General features: G+C 33.9%; 1 protein-coding gene across 1 annotated transcript in view; it reads right to left on the bottom strand.

Annotated features, from left to right (window-relative positions):
• The window catches only part of SRFBP1 (serum response factor binding protein 1), a 59882-nt gene that overhangs the window by 17329 nt on the left and 19544 nt on the right, over nt 1-23009 (bottom strand). The window contains exon 4 of the mRNA XM_059059877.2: nt 5722-5793. Within this exon, the coding sequence (XP_058915860.1) occupies nt 5722-5793 (72 nt within the window). The remainder of the gene's footprint in view (nt 1-5721; nt 5794-23009) is intronic.

Raw genomic sequence — 23009 nt, 5'->3', positions numbered from 1 at the left:
TAGCAGTAACAGGAGATTGGAAGAAGTTGATTCTAACCCTCATGAATGACTTTGAGAGGTTCAAGATTTCGGTGAAGGAAGTAACTGCAGATGTGGTGAAACCAGCAAGAGCACTAGAAATGGAAGTGAAGATGTGACTGAATTGTTGCAATCTCATGATAAAAGTTGAATATATGGGGATTGCTTCTTATGGATGAGCAAAGAAAGTGGTTTCCTGAGATGGAATCTACTCCTGGTGCAGATGCTGTGAAGATTGCTGAAATGACCACAAAGGACTTAGAATATTATATAAACTTAGTTGATAAAACAGCAGCAGTGTTTGAGAGGACTGACACCAATTTTGAAAGAAGTTCTAGTGTGGGTAAAATGCTATCAAACAGCACTGCCTGCTACAGAGAAATTGTTTCTGAAAGGAAGAGGCAATCGATGCAGCACACTTCACTGTTGTCTTATTTTAAGAATTCACCACAGCCACCCAAGCTTCAGCAACCACCACCCTGATCAGTCAGCAGCCATCAACTTCAAGGTAAGACCCTCCACCAGCAAAAAGAATACAACCTGCTGAAGACTCATGACGGTTAGCACTTTTTGGCAATGAAGTATTTTTAAATTAAGGTATGCACATTTTTTTAGAAATAATGCTATTGCACACTTAATAGTCTACAGTACAGTGTAAACATAACTTTTATATGCACTGAGAAACCAAAACTTTGTCACTTGCTTTATTGCTGTTATTTGCTTTACTGAGGTGGTCTGAAATTGAGCCCCTGCTATCTCTGAGGTATGCCTGTAGTTCTTAAAATGTTTGATTTGGAAAAAGTCTTAGTTAAAAATACCGAATTTTATAAATTACAGCAATCATTTAAATAAATGTTTAAATTTCTCTAATAAAATTTTATCAAATTTAACACTTTAAACCTTTCTTTAATTTTATTATTAAGAAAGCAATTAGAAATCATTCATTTAATTTTTTAAGTTCAAATTTTAACAAGAGGTTAAAGAGGTAAAGGGAATATAGACCAAAGATTTTATCTAACAATTAGACTAACAGTATTGACTTGATCTCAAGACCACTTAGCCAGTTAGGAACAAGCTAGAATTCAAAGTCAGGTTTCTGAATTCAGTCTAGTATTCTCAACAAGTTTTCTTCTAAACTATTCGAGATAACTTTCCCTCATTTTGTGAACCAACTCCAAGCCTCCCTCAAATCTTTTTGTAAAGAAATTAAATATAAACATAAGAAAAGAGGCTTGTTAATCAAGAGGGCTCAGGTTCATACCTTTGGCAGTGTTTTGGGTCTCTGCTACAATGTGAGATGCCTACATTTTGCTTAAGGCACTGAGCTTAAGTGTAGGAACTCACAAGAGTCATACAACAGTCCCTGTCATGAGGGACTTCAAATTCTTTATCCTTCCTTACTTCTTTCCTGTCCATCTTCCTTCCTCACTTAGTTTCTCCCTCTTTATATTTACAGATATTTATATTTACATAAATATGCCTTATTATGTGAAGGCACAGTCTTACACATAAGGACACAAACACCATCTTTTGAGGTTCATGATCTTGCACTAATTTAAAAGGTTAAAACAAATGCACAAATAACTAACCCAAGGTAGAATGTGATAAACTTCATAGGAGAGACTGAAAATGTGGTGGTTTATAAAAGAATTCAAATACAGCCATACTTCTTAAATTTAAATAAAATTATTTTGAAGCTTAAAAGGCTAAGTAATCGCTATTAACAAATAGTTTTTACACGTGCATGAAACAATCTTCACAATATTGGGGGATATGAAGGAAACCACAGCTTTCATTACTTGAAGTTGACACACTGTTTGCCTTGGAAAATTCTCAGGAAACTGTGGTTTTCATACACCACCAGTTTCTTCCATTTCAAATAAATTAAATTAAAAAAGGAAAACACCTCACTTTTTAATGGACACATTTTATTTTGGCATATGGGTATTTACTGTGGACACAAAGCATTTGGTGTTCAATTTTGAAAAGAATTTTGAGAATGTACATGTAAATACAAACAAGAGTCTAAAAATGAAAAAGCTCTCTTACACACCATGTTCATTCCTTTGAAATGTTTCCTTAAAACAAACTGATGCTAAATGAACTAGTACAGGTAGAATGCTAGTAGCATACTTTTAATATTCACTGGACTTAAATTCAATTCCAGATTTTACCTAATGATATAAACCAACACATTCATATTTGTATTTATTAAAAACATTTAGAGATATAATAAACAGTCTATTCAGCTGGATCAGAAGAACTGTGGCAAACAAAGCAAAATACGGCTTAGAGTCCACATTTAAGAGAATGGGAGACTTTTCTGTATTCAATGAACTCTTAAAATCCCTATAACATCATGATTTCCAAAGTGCAGTCTTACATATATGGGATTTATTCCATCCTTTTGTCCTAAACTTTCATTTTGTAGGCAGAGACCTGGGTTTAAAATTAGATCTGTCATTTCCTACTGACTACCTATGACCATAGGGTATATTTTACCTTTCTGGGCCCATGGTCTCATCTGTTAAACGAGATTATCATCATCTTCCCTGAGAAAGCTAACTTACATAAAGCATCTAACGAGTCAGGCAACTGGTAGATGTTAACAAATATTAATTTGCTTCCTCTCATCCTGTAGCTGTTTAATATAACTGTGTTCTATTTCCTTCCTTTTTTCGATAGTGCTTAGCCGATTGCTCTGCATATAACAGATGTTTTGAATTGAGAAGCCCTTGAAATTCTGGCATTAATTGTCTGGAAATGTCACAGTTCTAGTCCCCAAACTCTCTAGCTTTAAAACTCTCATAAAAATATTAACTGGCTACTTAATCTTTCTAACCCTTTTCTGAATTTGGAAAATGAAGACACTACCAGTATGACTACACACACGTACACACACACATGTGCACACATGAATGTTTTCCATATGAGATCATTGTTGTAAGATCAACTGAGGTAATAATGTATATGGAAGAACTGTGCAAGCTCTAAGAAGTTACATAAATTCGTTTGTTCTGCTCTATTCTGATGGTCAGACAGCTTCAAATGTACAGAGCTCTAGGTAATAGCCTTATTTCCTCTTTAGTCATCTTTCACTAACTTCCCTTCCTATGGCAAACTAATCAGTCTTCTCTCCATGACACTGCTACTTGCCTCATTTTTATTCCAGAGGTTTAATTTATTAACATATTTTGATACAGAACATGAATCCAATCAAAGAATATCACAAATGACATAAAACAGTAGCAAAATAGTTGAAATCAAATAGCTTGGGAGGAATCTGAAATCATTTTAAGCAAGGCAATTTCCCTTGGCTTTAAATCCTCAAGGGTTCCATCAGGAACTCTGATGAAACAGAACTGTTTTCCTTTTCTCCTTCTCCACCTCCCTTTCCTTCCTTCTGTTTGGAGGAGATACCAAAATAGCAGAAATGCAATCAGGTTTTGATCAGGTTTTGCTTGACAATATTTCAGTTAGATCCTAAACTTTCTATGTGAATATTATAAATCTCATGACTACAAATATAGTAATATGAAAATGAATTTACTATTACAAAATAAAAATGGATACGCGAATATAGACACATTTCCCCATTTTTAGGATGACATTTCACACAATGGAAGGTTTAACGAAGGGTTGTAAATGAAAGAAGATATCCTAAAAAAACATGATGCTACAAATATTACACATACATCAACTAATAGTAACCTTCCAAAGGGAAAAAAATCTGACTGAAAAGTTAAAAAAATAAAAAAAGACAAAGGATATTTTATTTTCGATATTTTCAAGTTAAAATTAAATAATACTGTCAAGTGTTAAGTGTTGAAATTTAAATGGAAACATAGTATTAGCCAACTAAAAATAAATTGCTTTTTATTCTCATCACAAATCAAATATTATTGAAATACTTTTAGAATGCAGCAACCAGAAAATTCAAAAGATTTTTTTCTGGTAAAAACCTTAAATTATTATTTTTTTAAACTCTCAAGAGGAAACAAATATGTTCTACCATATTTTTATACAATTACCACTATTCTATTTAACATGTCATTATTTTGTCAGAAATATATAGACCAAGACACAAGTTAAAAACTATAACAGAACTAAAATTTTTTCCTATCTATGAATGAATGCTATGAAATAAGAATATTTACTGTAAAATCATGTTAGTATAAAATAAGGAAGCTGTTTGTAAAATTATGCTCATGACTTTGGTGTTGCCTTACTGACAAGGACCGTGACAACAACAAATCTTCCCTCCCCTCAAACACACAAAAACTTTCATGTTCTGGCCTTCTTACAATAAAATGCTTTAAAATTTAACATGGCTAAAATCAGTGAATTGCAGAGAGGTGAGTGCTAGTGTACATAAATGTAGAATCAGAGTATTTTTTTCCTTAAGGCTAGAATAGGGAAATTAACATTTACAGTTGGAGATTCCAACAAACATCTCTTAGTCAACAATAAAACAAGTAGATAGAAAGTCAGTAAGGATGTAAATCACCTGAACAACACCATCAATCAGTTTGACCTAAATGACATTCATAGGACACTGATCCCAATATAATAATATTGTTTTCAAGTGCACATGAAATATTCACCAAGATAAGCCATACTCTGGACAAATAACACAAATAATAAAGTTAAAAGAATAAAAATCATAAAGAGTATGCACATGGATCATAAAGAAAACTAACGAAAAGATACCTGGAAACCCCCAATTGTTCAGAAATTAAACAACGTACTTCTAATTAAACCATAGGTTAAAGGTGAAATTTCAAGGGAAATTTAAAACATTTTAAACTCAAAGAAAATAAAATATATCATATTTATAAGATGTAGCTAAAGCAGTGCTTAGAACGATATTTATAGCATTAATTGCTTATATTAGGAAAAAAGAAAGGTCTAAATCAGTAATTTAAGCTTCCACATTAAGAAACTAGAGAAAGAGCAAAGTAAGCACAAATGCAAGAGGAAGAAATAATATAGATTAGAGTAAATGTGAATAAAAGTGAAAAAAGAAATGTAATAGCGTTATAAAAGTCAATTAATCCAAAAATCTGTTCTCTGGTGGAATTGTCACATAGCCTTTAGCAAAGTGGGTAGAAATGAAAAAGAGGAAATACTAAGGATGAAGGCAAGTGACACAAATGCAAGGAGTAGAACATCTAGGTAAAAGTCCTAACTGTGCACCTAACAGTGGCATACCCTTAATTAGCTCACTTCATTCTTTCTGAGCTTCAGTTTCCTTACTTACAAAAAGGGGGTAAAAATAATTTTCATAGGGTAAATGCAGGGATTAAATAAAATATTCATAAAAACTATTTGGAAAGAATAAAAATAAAGAGTCTTTATTCTAATTTGTAAGATTAAGAGACTAACTGCTATCTAACACACAAATGCCACATTAACTTCAACATACCTTTCAGGTCCTTGAGGGTGTGGCATCACAGCAAAGCAAAATTCATAAATTACCATAAAAATATTTTTTGGTGGCAGTAGTAGAGCTCAAATGGGGAAAAATCATTGTACACTAATAGTAACTGGCTTTTTAAAAAAATAATCACACCAGGTGATTGACTCACTGACTGATATTTTAGTAACTGGCTTTTGGTAAGTTTTCTCTGAAAGGAAAAAAGTAGGTCAACAATACAAATAAGGAACTTTTCCTAAAAGAAATACAACCCCTTGCAGAAGTACCTTTTTGCAGGTTTTTTCAAAGTTGATATCATCACCAAGAGCAGATTTAGTTACTGTATCAGGTTTTAACTCCTGTAAAAGAATAAAACAAACTAATTTTAGTTATGAGCCTTATTTTAAACTGTCATTATTATATGTTCCCATGTTTTGCTTTTAAGAAATCCATTATTTAAAGAAACTACTACTTATTTTAATGACATTTCAGGACATTGGCAATTCTATCAATTTATAAAGAAATGTAGAGATTTACAGAGAAACAATTTTAATTCTTACTTTAAAAAAATATTTATTTATTTATTTATGGCTGCATGTGGGCTTTCTCTAGTTGTGACGAGTGGGGGCCACTCTTCGTTGCAGTGTGTGGGCTTCTCGTTGCGGTGGCTTCTCATGTTGCTAAGCACGGGCGCTAGGCATGCGGGCCTCAGCAGTTGTGGCATGTGGGCTCAGTAGTTGTGGCACACGGGCTTAGTTGCTCTGCGGCCTGTGGGATCTTCCCAGACAAGGGCTTGAACCCATGTCCCCTGCATTGGCAGGTGGACTCCTAACCACTGCACCACCAGGGAAGTCCCTTAATTCTTGATTAAAAAAAATAAATCTAACCCACAAAACACTTTTCTATTATGGAAGGAATTAATCCAGATATTTTAGAAAATTTAAAAAACACAGAAAAACAGAAAGAAAAATAAGTAAAATTACCAGCAATATTTACATGGTTATAATTTTATTATACACTCTTCTACAAGCTTCTTTAAAAGAATGTAAGTTTGATATGCATTCCACTAAGGGAATGAAGGATGACTTTAGATCATATGAAAATGCAATTTTTCTACATTAATAGTTATCAAGTTATTCTAATATGCATAAAAAAATTAACATTAAAAAAATTATTATCTAGAAGATAGCTAAAGAGAAAAATCAGTTGATTTTAAAACAACACTGAGTGACAGTAAGGTGGATATGTGATGTGACAAAAACTGTGCAAACATTAAGTGAAAATGATATTTAAATTATATTTTAAAACAAAAACAGGACCATAGTATTTTGTAAACTAGCTTTATTTAATAACAGGGCAAATGTCTATTTTTGGTTTTTTTGCTCTTATTTATTTAACCAAATTCTTAGCATTGGACATTAATACATTTTCTGATTTTTGATCTTTTTATAAATAGGAATGTGATGACTATCCTTGTACATACTGGTTTGTGTAACTCCTTCTGAAAAATTACCACAGATTCTATATTAAAGAGCTATATTGGAGTTTTGGAAGAAGAATGGAATGGAAAAAAATATCAAATATTGATAATGATTATCCAATGTCAAAAAGATCAGAAAGCACTGTTTCTGAGAGTAAAAACTCAATTTCATTTTGTGTACACTAATATAAATGTGAAAAATGTATATGTAAAACAAATCCATATAAAAAGTATATAAGTAATGGACTCATTTTAAAATTGTATACGTGTGTATATATAAAAAAGTTCATTATGTGACATATTTTGGCTGAAAATGTCTTTAAGTTTGATGAGCTAATTTAGGAGATGGCCTCCCTTAAGCAGTTTCAAATTAATACAGCTATTTAAATTATAGTTAAAAATCCAGATTTTAAGACTTGCCCCACGTTTGTCAATGGCTGGCTACAAACACCTTTTTTTTACTCTGTAAGACAAAAATCAGCCTAAAGAGTGAATTGGTTAAATTTATTGCTAAAATGAACTTAAGTAAGTGCAGAAGGTAATGATACTACCTAAATCTCAACCCACCCACATATTCCCTCCAAAACAATAAATTCAACAAGGAGTACAAATAAAACCAAACATGAACCATGCCCTCAGCATTATTAGTATATAAATACCTATAAGCAGAGAAACTAACACCAAATTCAACAGCTCTCACTGCTGCTATAAACTTATGAATATAAAAAGCCAGAGAATGAAAGACTAAGACACTAGGAGGAAAAGAAGAGAGTGGATTGCAAGACATGCATTAATGACAGACAAAAAGCACCACAAGAAAGCAAAAAGTACTACAAAAGGTCAAAGTGTTGAACACAAGTCTCAGACTTGGTAATTCACAGCACTAAAGAGAAGGAAGGGCTTGAAAGTGAGTGATTTTGAAGGCGACAGCCTCAAGAAGCACTGCTTTGAGGAGAATTAGATAAATAAGGGTTGTGCACTTCCCTTTAGTGATAACAGTATAGGTAAAGGAAAGAAAAAGACATTAAGGACCCGACAGAGACGAAAGAAAATACATGTAAACCAAGTCCTCCTTCTCATTATCCACTAAAAAAATGTCACTTTGCCATACTGACATAAGGTGGGCCCTGTATAAGAAATGTCTGCAGTTCAGAAAAGAAAAAAAGTCAAATTCATATAACATTAATTTAAAAAAAGGAAAATGTAAATCAAAACATTTTATCTGATTCTCTCCTAAAAACTAAACATCAAAAAGACAACTGTAACATAACCCTTCAAACTTCATTAGGGAGCCTCAAACAAGTAATTGGGACCTACAGAAAAAAATTTGCAAAATGAGAAATTAAAACACTGAAGAAGAGAAATAGGTAACACACAGAAGTGCATCAATAGTTGATAAAGCTTAGGAAATAAAATGCAAGAAAAGAAAAACAATCACAGAAAAAGAGAACAGATTTAAAGAAAAATTTAATAAGGAACACTGAAGAAAGTCAAGAAAACACTGAAGAAAGTCAAGAAAATGAAAATAAGATAAAGAAAAAGGGACAGAAAGAAAGTGGCAAAGGATGATCCCACATACATGTAACCGGAGTCTCTGAAGAAGAAAAACAATAGACAAAAGCCAGTACTTAAAACTATAGTTCTAAAACAACTTTCTGGAAAAAAACAACCAAAGAATTTAACAAAAGGGTTTACTATGTACCTAGCTTAAAGAGACCTGGAACAATCAATAATGAAACCTATTCTGGTAAAACTATTAGACTTCAAAGACAAAGGAAAAAAATCTTCAGTGCTCATGGCCAAAGAGATCAATTTAGTTATAAGGGTGAAAAAACTGAGCTGGTATCAGATATCAAGAACAAAATAAAAATAAGTATGGAGGAGCATTTTCAATATAAGCAAGTGTAAGCCAAGAATTTTACAGTCAAATAGCTCTAAATAATCAGGTCTAGAGAAAACAGTTTTGAACTTGCAAGAATTCAGGAAATACAGTACACATGTGTTTGTCCAGAGGAATCTTCTAGAGGAGTTCAGCCAGCAAGAGATAATTTTGGTAAAAGAACTGATGTTGAGTATGTAACTGCAGAGCTAGAATTAAAAGAAATGTGGAGGCACAGGAGAAAGAATAACACATAAACTCTGTCCTCATGCTCAGAGCCTGTGAATAAGTTACCTTACATGGCCAAAGAGACTTTATTATGTATTTAAGTTAAGGATCCTAAAATGGGGATCCTGGATTACCCAGATTGGGCCTATTGTAACCACAAGGCTCCTCCTAAGAGGGAAGCAGAAGGGTATGAGTTAGAGAAAGAAAAGAAAAAAGGATACTGAGGTACTAAGATCTAAAGACGCTGTGCTGTTGGCCTTGAAGATGGAGGAAGGGGCCATGAGTCAACGAACACAGGTGACCTCTAAAACCTTAAAGTCTCCACAAGGGATACAATTCTGTAGACATCTTGGTTTAAAACTTCTGACTTCCAGAACTGTAAGATAATAAATCTGTGTTGTTTTTAGCCACTAAATTTGTGTTAACTTGTTACAACAGCACTAGAAAACTAATATACATACATTTTTATCTCTTACCAATCTTCATATTATAAAATAATTCATTATACCATATTATTTGGACAAGCACCATACACCATAAATAATGCCCAGAATTAAATACTTACCTTAAAACTATAAAAGTAAAATCTAGATGCATTTGGATGGCTTAAACTTTCCTTATCACCCCACTCATACTTCAGTATTTTGGGTCAATTCATTTTTACCTTAATTTTAAATATAAACATATGTGTCATTAAAAGGGAATGCTATCTCCTATGACATAGTTCATATAAAATTTTTAAATGGTGCTTAAATAACAAAACTGTATGGACAGGAATGCTGTGCCATAACTAGAATTTTGGTTCAGAACTATCCTAATTAGACACTGAGGAATTTAATAAATCAAGCAGTTTATTAGACAATGCAAAAATTGCAATAAAATATATATTATGAAGTTATTCTTCCCTCCCTACACTTTTATTCAGAAGAGATCAGGAACTGCCTTTCAGAATAAGACTCTTTGATGGGTTATTCCAAATGGATAGACAGCACCTCAAATGTTAGTATTCCCTTCAGTATGTAAGATGAAATTTAACCCACAGCCTTTCTCAATCCTTCTTAAGAGTCTGCTATGCAGTCTACTTGACAAGTTCATGGTAAATTGCCAGGACTTTCAAATCATCTCTTAATTGCTCCAAATTCTAAATTTATATACATTCTGACTCAGAATATCTAATACACGTTTAAAGGAAGAAGTCTTAAACAACTATTTTCATTATTCTTGGATTGGATTTAGTAGTTCTAATCATAGGTTATAATTTAGCCACAAAATTTAATTTACTCATATTGTAAGAATAAATTACCCTTCAAACTGATTATGAAAGCTGGTTGCTACAGCAAAATTCACTAGGGTCTAATAGATCAGTAATATAAACTGCAGGGGATAGTGGGAATTTATTTATTTTTTTAAAGATCTGTAGTAATTCACAGTTTTCAAAGAATGCCTTGGATGATGGATGTTTTACTGGATTTGAGGCTGTGGTATCTTACCTGACAATACATCTACTCTCTTCATTATAAATGAATGGCTTCCCACAAGAGTTTGAAAAGCACATAAGATTGCAAGCTTTGTGGATAAAACTCCAAAAAGCCCTCATTTAGGTAAAACGTAGAGAACTCTAAAAGACAAATGGTATTTAGAGGCTTGGACATGAAAGAGTTGCAACAATGCCAGGTTTCTGGCTAACTACTCAGAAGAGGAAGTAGTTGGAACCAACTTGTTGGGAACACTTCTGCTTAAGCTAGCTTGAACATGGTTAGGTAGTAAGCCACCTGGTCAAAAGGTCTGAGGAACTGCATAAAACAGTCAGGGAATAATTTATGCTTATACTAAGCTTAATCTTTCATTTTCTTTTTTTTTTTTTTTTTTTTGCGGTATGCGGGCCTCTCACTGTTGTGGCCTCTCCCGTTGCGGAGCACAGGCTCCGGACGCACAGGCTCAGCGGCCATGGCTCACGGGCTTAGTTGCTCCGCGGCATGTGGGATCTTCCCGGACCAGGGCACGAACCCGTGTCTCCTGCATCGGCAGGCGGATTCTCAACCACTGCGCCACCAGGGAAGCCCTCTTTCATTTTCTTGATGGGAAAATGGAATGAAGAGCCCAGAGTGTAAGTTCTTCAAGGGTGAGAATGGTCTCTTATCTACCTTTGACTATTTGATCCTAGTATAATGATATCAATACATTTGTTCAACAGAAATGGACCAGAGTGAAAAAATTTTAATGCCTATTTCTTAGTGAGAGGTCAGTAAAGTCTCTTACCTACAGACAAGTCAAATTCAGAATTTCCAAAGAATTTTTAGTTGCCAATGTGGGTTTTTTCTTTAGAAAAGCAAAGATGAAGAGATAAAATACTAGAAAACATAGCTAGGACTACTAGAGTGTTGCAAAACAGAAAACTTACTGCTCAAAAGTATTCTACGTTACCATAATTTTTATTCATAGTGGGAGAGGGCCAAATACTACTTAAGAACTCACTGAAACGTAGATATTATATTGTGAATGGGTGGAAAACCGTATTAGCTAATAAGCCAGGCAGGTGCCATAAAAGACAAGACTGCTCTTACTGAGAAAAGATTTCATTACCAACTGGAAAGCTAAGATCCATTTCTAGACCCAGCAAAAGACATTTTTACACAGCAGCTCTGTTCCTATTCCAAAGACATTAAACATACTCAACACAGAAAGGTAGACTTAAACATGGTTAAGAAAATACCAATAAAAATGTGAAAGAAAAGACACCAGTTCAACACTTATAAGATAATTTTACACTATGCCATGCCTAGTATATGGGGTTAATTCTAAGTAAAATGACTAAGACAGGAACACTTGGCTTTCTTTTATACGAAACTAATTCCAATGCCTTTTTTCAGATAAAATATTTCTCTTAAATTTTAGAGTTTTCTGTACTTTAAATTGAATTTAACCATTTCAAATAATTCTGCAATTTCAAATGCAGAATAAGATGCATTATTCCATATGGTAATTTGCAAATTTTATACCAAAGTCATATGTTATGGACTTTGGAAAAAAATACCTACCTAGATTTCAACTTAAAAAAGAAAATTTTAAACACTTTTAAAGTTTGACAGAAAGTAAAATGACAAAAGTAAAAACACAAAACCATTCTCAATTAGAAAACCATGGATCAAGAAAAAACAATGGGAAAATGAAGATACCTGAGTTATGTAACAAATGCTAAATATGAAATACTGCACTAAACAACTTTAAAATGAGTGTAAGAGAGACACACTAAACTAGACAAGTAAAACCGGAGCTATTTTTAAAAAATGCTGCAAAGATTTTTCATTAAAAAAGATGTTTAAATTTATCATCAAAGGGAAATTAAAAATAACAGTAATTTGCCACCAATCAAATGCTAACTGAGCTTAGTTTCTGAAACTGAGCTTAAGTAGTTTTTTTCCCTTAGATGTCCTTAAAATAACTCAAGTCTGAAAATCTTCATCTTCCCACTTGCAAGCTTGTTCATCAGTGAGCAGGGCTCCGTGTTGACTTGTATAAGACATACATTCTTTTATTTTAGACAGTCAATCCAGCTTTATTTCTAGCATCAGTATAACTCGTTTCTTTTATTTAAGGTTTCAAATTTATAACTACCCAATCCATCTTAAAGATGAAATAAAGCATTAACTTCTTTACAATATATATGCTATGAGTTACTAATCCATTCATAAAACATCAGAATTATAAGCGACTTCAGCTCTCACATAATTCTACACCTGTGTAGGAAAGGGTTAACTCAGCAGGCCTGGGCTGCTCAAACTCTGCACATTCCTGAGGTCTATCTTCAGAACTGGCCTTTGGCCAGTTCCTAGGAAATAAATTCTGAGTCCTTGGGCCACAGGCTTACCAATCTGATGAGGCAGTTTACCCTAACAATGTGATTTATGGTGATCATGTCTCTGCTCTGGGGAGCTGGAGTCTGAGGAGTTAAGATGAGTCACGTAGGTGATTCATGGCTATGTGACTGGCTCCCGATAAAACCCCTGACACCAAGGCTCAACTGAGCTTCTCCTGTAGGCAACACTCTGCAAGTGTCACACATCACTGCTAGGAGTGTGTCCATGCGACTATACTGGGAGAGGGCATCCACAAGCTTATGCTTGATTTCTCCTGGACTTCCCCCCATGTGCCTTTTCCTTTTGCCGATTTTAATCTGTATCCTTCAACAGAAATTGTTGCTCTGAGTATAAAAGTTTTTTTTTTTTCCTTGAGCGCTGTGAATCCTTCTAGTGAATCACTTAACCTTGGGGACCCCCAACCACTCAACTTTATAGAAGAGAAAATGATAACCTAATAAAGTTTAAGAGACTCATCCAAGGTATTACAACAGGGCTCAAACTAGAACCCCCACATTTTGCTTTTTGCCATAACCTGTTGTCAGTGGTGATAAAGTAGAAATTCCTTCTTCTTCATGTTAAACTAACATTGCTCAAGTTTCCTGCATTAAAGATAGCCATTCACTAATAACCAGATCCATCAGAATATTTCAGTTCCTTTATTTCACACTGTGCCAGATGCTATTGCTTTGCTTATATTCAAAAGAGCAAATTTAATTGAAATTAGTTAATCCCAATTTTGATTATTTGGCTGTCTCCTTGTCTTTCTTCTCTCCAGAGGCTTTCGTTTGACCAAATGAATATACTGACTCATACCTATGTAACCAGTGTAATGTTGTCTCTGGCTGAGTGCGGAAAGTATGTTTGCAACCAAACTATTCTATGTCAGGCAGTGGGGAGGGACACTGGGTAAAGACAAAAAGTAACTTGGAGGCAGTAATCAAGCTGACATTAATTCCAACTGGCTCTAAGATTGGGCTTTTAACGCAGTAAAATATAAAACATGTTTGCAGTTTCCAAAATGTGATTAAAATTGGAACATGATATTTAGATTATGAGGGGTTAATCCCAATACCAGGGAATTACAAGGTGCCAAGAGAAGTCTGGATTCTTGGAGGTTTTTCTTGTCTATTTGGAAACGAGGCAAGAAATGCACTTCTCTGAAATAAAGAAACTGAAATAACTCGTGAGAGACCTATTGACATCCAAATTCATGCTTTTCCACAGATGGAAATCTCATTATGGTTACCCTTCAGTGACAACAAAAACCTTATTTCCTAAATATTGTTCTACTGTCTCCTAAATACAGTACCAGATGGAACTTCAATAAGGTTATACTCTGTCATCATATTGCCAAGGGATTTTTCCAAATAAAATATCTTTGTCTTCCTCCTTCACCTATTCCTGTGTTATCTATGGTAATTAATGGCATCTCCAGCCTCTGCTCCTCAGGTTAGACAGCTCAGAGTCATCTGACACTGTGGGCCTCTTAGTCATGCTTCTGTTATGCTCCCATCCCCCTTTCCACTTTCTCTGCTGTAGTGTCTGTTGAATTTAGTTCCCTCCTTTGGATTACCATTATCCTACCCACAGGCTCCGAACTTCATTATCGATTGTGTGGATTATAATAGCGTAACTGGGTTTCCTGCTTCCAGAACCAGTTAACTCCAAGGCCCATTATGTCACTGTCGTGAATACAGAATGAAGCCAAAGAACTTAAGTCTGGTCTTTCATTACCTGGTCTCAATGCCTCTTTCTAATATTACATAATACACTTTTTCTAGGAGTCTCATATGCCATTCATTCAGTTTTACACAGAATTCCCTGAATAAATTTCCTCTTCTCCCACCTCAGTATCTTTGACTGGCTGTCTGCTTTTAAAATTTTTATCATGAAATGCCTTTCTCTAACTGGTCACCTACCTTTCTCGCTCCCTTTCTCCCCAATTAAGATCTATTCAATTCTTGGTTTCTGAATGTCACTAAAATGAAACAAGGCTTCTTAGAGAAATGGCTGATTATGGATCTGAGGCGGAAAAAGTATAATCCTTGCAAAATTTTGTTATGCCAGAAAAGGAAGAACTATTTGAGTTCTCTCAAAAAGTCATAAAAGCTGGCTTAGAAAGGATACTACTGGTCAAATTTGGGTGTCCAACATAGTAATGACAGCAAATTATAACTACACTGACCATATCATTTGTTGTTCAAACCAGGACCCATTTGAGAGTGAAATGAGGCGCTATTAAAAATAATGCTGGGGGGCTTCCCTGGTGGCACAGTGGTTGAGAGTCCACTTGCCGATGCAGGGGACACAGGTTCATGCCCTGGTCCAGGAAGATCCCGCATGCCGCAGAGCGGCTGGGCCGGTGAGCCATGGCCGCTGAGCCTGCGCGTCCAGAGCCTGTGCTCCGCAAAGGGAGAGGCCACAGCAGTGAGAGGCCCGCATACCGCAAAATAATAATAATAATAATAATAACTCTGGGACAAGTGATTACTACCAAAACACCAGGGAAATCTAGTCATATGGTCACCCTAATTATAACACTTGACAATTCTTGCTACCTCCAGATTCTTTATTTTCTCTTAAAGCCACTTCAAGCAGGCTTTTACCCCATCAATGCTATTCTTGTTAAACTGACCAATCTTCACATTGCTAAATCTAACGAGCAGATCTCAGTGCTCCTCTTACTCGACATATCCACAGCATCTGACTCTTACCTTCCTTGGCCTATTACCAACTTTCAGTAAGTTAATTGCTCCTTTTTCCTTGATATACTTTCTTTATTTGACTTACAGGACCCATGCTATTGGCTGTTCTTTCTTAGTTTTCTTTGCTAGTTCTTCCTTAGCTTTCTTTGCTAGTTCTTCCTCTAACTAAATACCTTAACAGTAGACCAAGATTCTGTCCTTGGTATTCTTCTCTTCACAATTATCTAAGATTTAGTGATTTCATCCAGTTTCATGACTTTAAAGATCACATACATGTCAACAACTCCCAGAAGTCTCTTTTCAGCCAAAACCTCTCTTCTGCACTCCAGACTTATATATCAAACTACTTCATATCATGTCTCCTAACCCTTCGTACCCTGCTCTATTTTTTCCACAGTATATCATCCACTAACATAATACATAATTAACTTATTTATTATGTCCTCTTCCCCAATCCCCCAGAAAAATAAATTACAAAAGACCAGGAAATTCTATTTTTCTCCCCTCAGGTATACCATAAGTGCCTAAAAAGAACATGTCGTTTGGTAAATGTTCAAAAATACTTGTTAACAGAATAGATACTGAAGTTATTTTTACTTGTTAGACATTATAAATTGTTAAACTGAGTATCTCAGTTATCTCAGTATTGGGTATAGCATAAATCAGACCTGCCAGTAAACAATGCTCCTGTTCAGGAGCTGAATGAACTACAAGAGAGTACATTTAATAACTATGTCTTTCATCCAAGTTTATTATTTGACCGGGTTGATATGTGAATCTAAATTGCTATCACACCTAACATATAACTTCATTTAGGTAAACTAGTAAAATAATCTAAAAACTTTGTATTTCTTGATCCTGCAAGTATTTCCTTTACAAAACAAACACGATAAAGTGATATAAATTTAAGTCTCCATTCTCACCTTGTGAAGTTATACTCAGTCACTTTTTAAGACTCAGCTTCATGCTACAGGAAGCTTTCCTTGAATCCTCAAAGCAGTAATAAGTGGTGCTCCTCCAATACATCTATCAGTGTTCTATACACTGTAGTGAAACTGTTTACATGTCCATGTCTCTCATCAGACTATAAGCTTCTCAAGGGCAAATGCCATATTAATTTTTACATATGTATAAACTAGCACAGTATTTGGCATACAAAGTACAGACCTAGTACATTTTTGTTGAGCTGAAATAAAGTACTTTGGTCATGAGGATGGTTCTGAAATGACATTATAAAAATGTGCAAACTTTTCTGGCAAAGTACAGAATTAAACAATATCAGGTAAAACTTTCATTTTTTGGATCCCACAGTACAAACTAAAATAATAAGAATGATTTCAGCACTGGTCTAAATTCACAATGCTACACAGAAAATGATGATGGACTGCATGGTATAGTACACCTCCAAAAGATCTCTGTTCAAGAACTCTGTCATTGAATAGTTTTGGACTACCTTAAAAAAAATGGTATTGAAGGCAATGGCTATCCTGAATAATATTTCATCTATGCTATTTATATGGAGTGAAAGACTACAGAGATTCAAAATCTTAAACAGTTTATTAAAAGAGTACTATACTAGGAACACTGATATTGCATATTTTATTTAATCCCCACAGCTAAGAAGTCAGACAGGAATTATTACCAGTTTTAAAATGAAGAAACAGACTCAACAACACACAATTAGTTAATGGTACAAAAACAATACCAACCAAACTTGTTAAAAATTTCAGGAAATAACACAAATGGCTTTATTCGTCTTTGCTGTTGTAATTATACCCTTCCTCATCTTAAAAGTTATCAACATACTGTTGATTTTAGTTCAAAAAACTCACTATTTGAAACTCAAATTCTTAAACCTGAAATTAAAACTGAACTAATAATAAAGTCTCTAGCATTAGTATTAGATGGAGTATAAGAAAAAGAAACAAAAAAATTACCAAACAACTTTGATAGAGATTTATCTTCATTTTGATCAGAAAAGTTTAATGGTACTTTGCTATAACCTCTTTAAATATCTATTTATAATAGATGTGCACATTAATATTTGAAATATGTTACTGAGAGTCTTCTATTGTGCAGAATATCAGGCGTTGTTTAAAAATAAAAATAAAAATAAAAATAAAAATACAAATAAGCAGAAAGAGTAGAGTTTAATTTTCAAAACAACATGCAAATGACCTGACATAACACAAAGGAGCAAGCACTGCAATAGACTGTTAAAAACTGATCACCCAAGTACTATACATATGAAGATGAAATAGCAGGGCAATTTCTCCTGAGTACTGTCACTCTCAATGGCGGGAAAAATAAAACGATACCCAGAATCACTGGGGGACCTTTCTCAAATCGCACAAACATCCCATTCATTATGATATATGTCCCCAGGCAGGAATCTTCGCACATTTAACCTCTGCCTCCCCCAACAAAATCACTGTTTTAGAGGATGGTGAAGGCTGTGAAAATGATTCACTCTGGTTTTGTTAAGAGCATGTACGAGGTGGTGAATTCTGCCTTGTTATCAGATAAAGCTACAGAAACGTAACCACAGGAATGCACAAAGTATGTGGAGGGGATATAATATTGATTGTAACATGTAGACAGAAATGGTCAGGAAGAGAGAGGCCAACTGATAAAAAAGCTTTTAATACCCACAAGGAATTAGAACTGGTCTGGTAGACAACAGGAAAATCTAACTTAGGTTGCTGATTATGAGGATGATATAATAAAACAAAGTAGGTTTACTATTAGGAAATTTTACCAGTGTCAGGTTTTTGCTGGCAGCCAGTTAAAAGAATTACTAAATATCAACAAATAGTACAGTAGTCTCCCCTTATCTGCAGTTTTGCTTTCTGTGGTTTCAGTTACCCACGGTAAACGGCAGATTGAAAATTTAAAAAATTCCAAAAATAAACAATTCATAAGTTTTAAATTGTGCACCACCAATCTGGGTAGTGCGATGAAATCTTGTGCCATTCTGACCTGTCCTGCCTGGTACATCAATTACCCCTTTGTCCAGGTTTCTTGCCTGTTAGTCAGTCACTCAGAAGACATCTCCTACCAAATTGACTGTTGAGGTAACACAGAGCCTCAGAGTAGTGACACTAGCAATTCGAATATGCCAAAAAGAAGAGATAAAGTGCTTTCTTTAAGTGAAAAGGTGGAAGTTCTCGACTTAGTAAGAAAAAAAATCCTAAGCTGAGGGTGCTAAGATCCACAGTAAGAACAAATCTTCAGTCCATGAAATGGTGAAGAAGAAAAAGAAATTCAGGCTAGTTTTGCTGCTGCACCTCAAACTGCAAAAATCTCGGATGAGTGCTCAGTTAAAATGGAAAAGGCATTAAATCTGTGGATGGAAGACATGAACACAAAACGTGTTCCACCTGACGGCCACATGCTGCACCAGAAAGCACTGAGCCTATAGGAAGACTGTAGCCAGGGATCCACTGAAACAAATGACACTAGCTTTACTGCAAGTAAGTGATGACTACACAGATTCAGTAATAGGTTTGGACTGAAAAATATAAAAATTACTGGAAAAGCTGCATTTGCCAATGACAAAGCCCCTGCCACATTTTTGGCAGAGTTAAAGGGGCTGATTTAAGAGAGACCACATTCACATAACTTTTATTACAGTATATTGTTAAAATTGTTCCATTTTATTATTAATCTCTTATTGTGCCTAATTTATAAATTAAGCTGTATCACAGGTATTTACGTTTAGGTTAAAACATAATACTTATAGGATTGAGTACTATCTGCCATTTTATGCATCCACTGAGGGTCTTGGCATGCCTGCAGATAAGGGACTACTATACTGTCTCATTTTACTTCCAACTTGACTTTCATGTTTAAAGTTGAATCTTCATTTCTAAAAACTAAACGGAATTCATCTTTCAACTATAAATTATTTCCATCAAGATATGAAAATAATTACTGACACAAAAATAATTACAATTTCAGTGTGCTAAAAACAACTTGCATAATTCAATAGTCCAAAGATTTGCATTTCACTTAAAATAGATATTAACTAAGCATAAACGTCATCAAATAATTTGGTCAAATGAAGCTCCAAAACCACCTTGTCACGATATACTCCTATCTCTCACAATAGACATACCTTTTAGAAAACAGAACAAAACATTTTTATCCTCCCCTCCCTGATCTAAACTGTTCTTGGCACATAAAATGACCCACTTCTGTCATGTTCAAAGAGGCAGGCAGAGAAAATGAGACAGACCAATTATATCAACCCAAAGATTCTACATAGAACACTTCCGCACTCTAAGGAATAAGTCAGAGTGGACAGATTCTTTCATCATTTGAGAGATTCTGTTCTAACAAAATGGCTGGCTTTGGGGATAAAAGTTAACCATTTTGAAGTGGAATCCAAACATTTGTTTAAAAGAGCATTGTTTCATGGCAAATTTATAAGGAATAAATAAAATACTTAAAACCACTTTATTTAGAATAAAATGTAAAGAATAATTAGAAGAGGTGAGATATATATAGGTATTATTTTTTATTATTTAGTATATCAAATAAAAAAATGACAAAATTACAGCTTGGTGTGAATATATTATATTCACTTTTTTACTCCTTAATTTTTTAAATCTACATACCCTACCCATGCAAGTTTAGGTTTCCTTACCCAACCTTAAAGAGTTAAGGAAACAAAGAAAGAAATAAAATCTCAAATTTAATTAACAATTACATAAGCTCATAGCACATTTCCCCCCCAAGAGTGTAGCACCTAGGAAACGCATCAAAAGGCCTTAGGAAAATTTTATTAGGTGACTGAGGAAGATTTTCCCTATAATTTTAGAATTATGACTAAGATATAGGGAGGTACTCTAAAGGGTATAGGTATATGTTAAAGAGAGCAGTCTTTAACTGAAAGAATAAGGAACAATCTTTGAAAGTCTCAAGAAAGTCAAACTATTTGTTATTATAAGTTCTAATTCCTTCAAAGTATTTTCTCTAGAACCTTCAAGTTTTCAGTTATCTTTTTCAAGGGCATATATGATAATAAAATACATACATATTTCTTAAATATATTTCTATGTGTTTATAATTTAAAGAACCTGCATCAAGTAATTCTAGAACGTTACATTCAAATGTTTTAAAATATAGTGCCAAACTGAGTAAGGAACAAAAATGTTTTGAAATATAATCAGTTACCAATTCACAGTCCCAAGGGAATTGATTATTTTGGTATTTAGCTTCCAGATGTTATTTCTAAATGTTAAATGCACACACAAAATCCTTTATGGAAAACAAGACACTCTGTACCTTTAGGGAGGCCCAACTATTCTAATTATATCAAACTAAAAATAAATACTATTTTTTTCCAAAAGGGGCAATGGTGATATATTATTTCATTATTATTTTCACTTTTCAATTAATAGTGATCATTAAAAGTACAATGCAAAAGCACATTTATCAATTATTCTTGATAAAATTGTGCACTTAATTCTTAAGAGAGGTTAGGTTAGTAGAGTGTTAAGAACATGGGTTATTGATTCAGATAGATTTGGACTGAATCCTGGCTTTCCATGCTCTAGTAGTGTAACTCTGAGCAAGGCAAATAACGCTTAAACCCCCAGTTTCCACTACAGTAAAACAGGGCTAATTAGGAACTGTGAAGATTGGAGATCATATATGTAGGCTGTAGCAAAGAACATGACATAGAGTAGGTGCTCAATAAAAACTAAAATTATTATTAAGTTATTTATGAGCAGTGTTCTTATATCTGAAATTGAGCTTCCTAGTGCTATAAATAATATTTAAGTCTGGGAAGAAAAGTTGTTATATGACACAGTATCCTTGCTATATAATTGGGATTCAATTAAATACTATCAAGGAAATCATATCAATTTGATAAATCAGTAACATTAAAATTTTTTATTAAACTCTTCCAAGAAACCTTCCCTAATTACTAGCTAGAAGCAACCTTTTGCTCTTTTAAGATTTTCAAAGACCCTATCATAACTTACCCAGTTTTTAAAACTGTGAATACCAGCTCCTTTCTCTGATAGTGTACGATTTTTGCAGAGCAGGATCACTGAATCACATGGCATATTAGCTTCCATAAAGATAACCTTAATAAATGTCTCCTTAATGAATGAAAAAATTAAGCCAGTAATTGCTTTCTAATCAGGGATCTCACCTCCAATCTTGTTTCCTTTTAATCAATTTTCCACTCTCCTCCATTCTCTTTCTAGAAAACACATATGATTATTCAAAAACCTTTGAATACCCACATTTCCCAAAAGGCTTTCAGTTGTAATCACATCTTCCATTTAGCCACTATCTTCAGCTATTTGTTCTTCCTCTCAATCTATATTCCAGCCACAACATTAATTCATTAATGAAATACTTGCTGAATGTCTGTTTTATGTCAGTTAGTGCACTAAGCACTGGAGACAGAAATATTCTATCCATAAAAAAGGAGTCATATAAAGAAATTATTACAGTTCAATGTGCTAAATGAATACTATAATAGCAAGAGTCCTAAGCAGCCCTTCCAAATCACACAATATACTTGCAGACCTATATGCTTTGTTCTTGTGCTCTATTTACCTAGACTACCTTTTCTAAAACAGTTCCAACTCAGTGCCACACATTCTGTAAGATCTTCCCTAAATCCTGTAAGTAATGAAATAAATCAATCCCTTCTCTAGGTTCCTACAAATCTTTGATTGTAACATGGTATGGTATATATCATACAGAGACACATACGCTTGTTTCCCACAGAACAGTATGTTCCCTGACAGCAGAAACCTATTAATCTACATACATAATAGGTTCTAATTTAAAATGTATTTAACTAACCTGAGTATATGATATGAATTTATAATAGCTGTACTGTAAATTCTTAATCATTTTTTTATTTGTACATTTTTCTTTTCTGGTTGAAAATTTTATGGGTCTTAGAAGATATATGATCATTAATAAACTAGGAGGTTATCTTAGATTGTGATGAACAGAAGAATAACTATAGTTATTGATTCGCTACCACCAAAACTCATAAGTTCTACTTTAATATACTGAGTTTCAACAAAAATCAAGAATTAAAAAAGTGAGAATTTCTCTCCCTACCTCACCCATACATAAAATTAATATGCCTTGTAAAGAGTTTAGTTTTTATAGAAGGGGAGAATAAAAGAACTACACATTTTCAATGTAAATTGCTAAAAAAGCACTTTTAATTGGAGCAATCACTACCCTTGGGATTATTATTATTTATTAGAAGACTACATAGTTTACATAATTTAGTGGCAGGTAGAGAAAAAAAATAAAATTCTTCACAACCAAGAAAAAAACAGAACATTTACTGAGTTTTTCTCATCACAAAATACTAATTGAGTAGCAAAACACTAACATGAGTTATTCTAACATATAGGGGAAAAAAACATAAAGAATA

The sequence above is a fragment of the Kogia breviceps genome, chromosome 4 (assembly GCF_026419965.1).
Source record: "Kogia breviceps isolate mKogBre1 chromosome 4, mKogBre1 haplotype 1, whole genome shotgun sequence".
Lineage (NCBI taxonomy): Eukaryota > Metazoa > Chordata > Mammalia > Artiodactyla > Physeteridae > Kogia > Kogia breviceps.
Note: the sequence above shows the minus strand (reverse complement) of the source record. Positions and strands in the feature narration are given on the sequence as shown.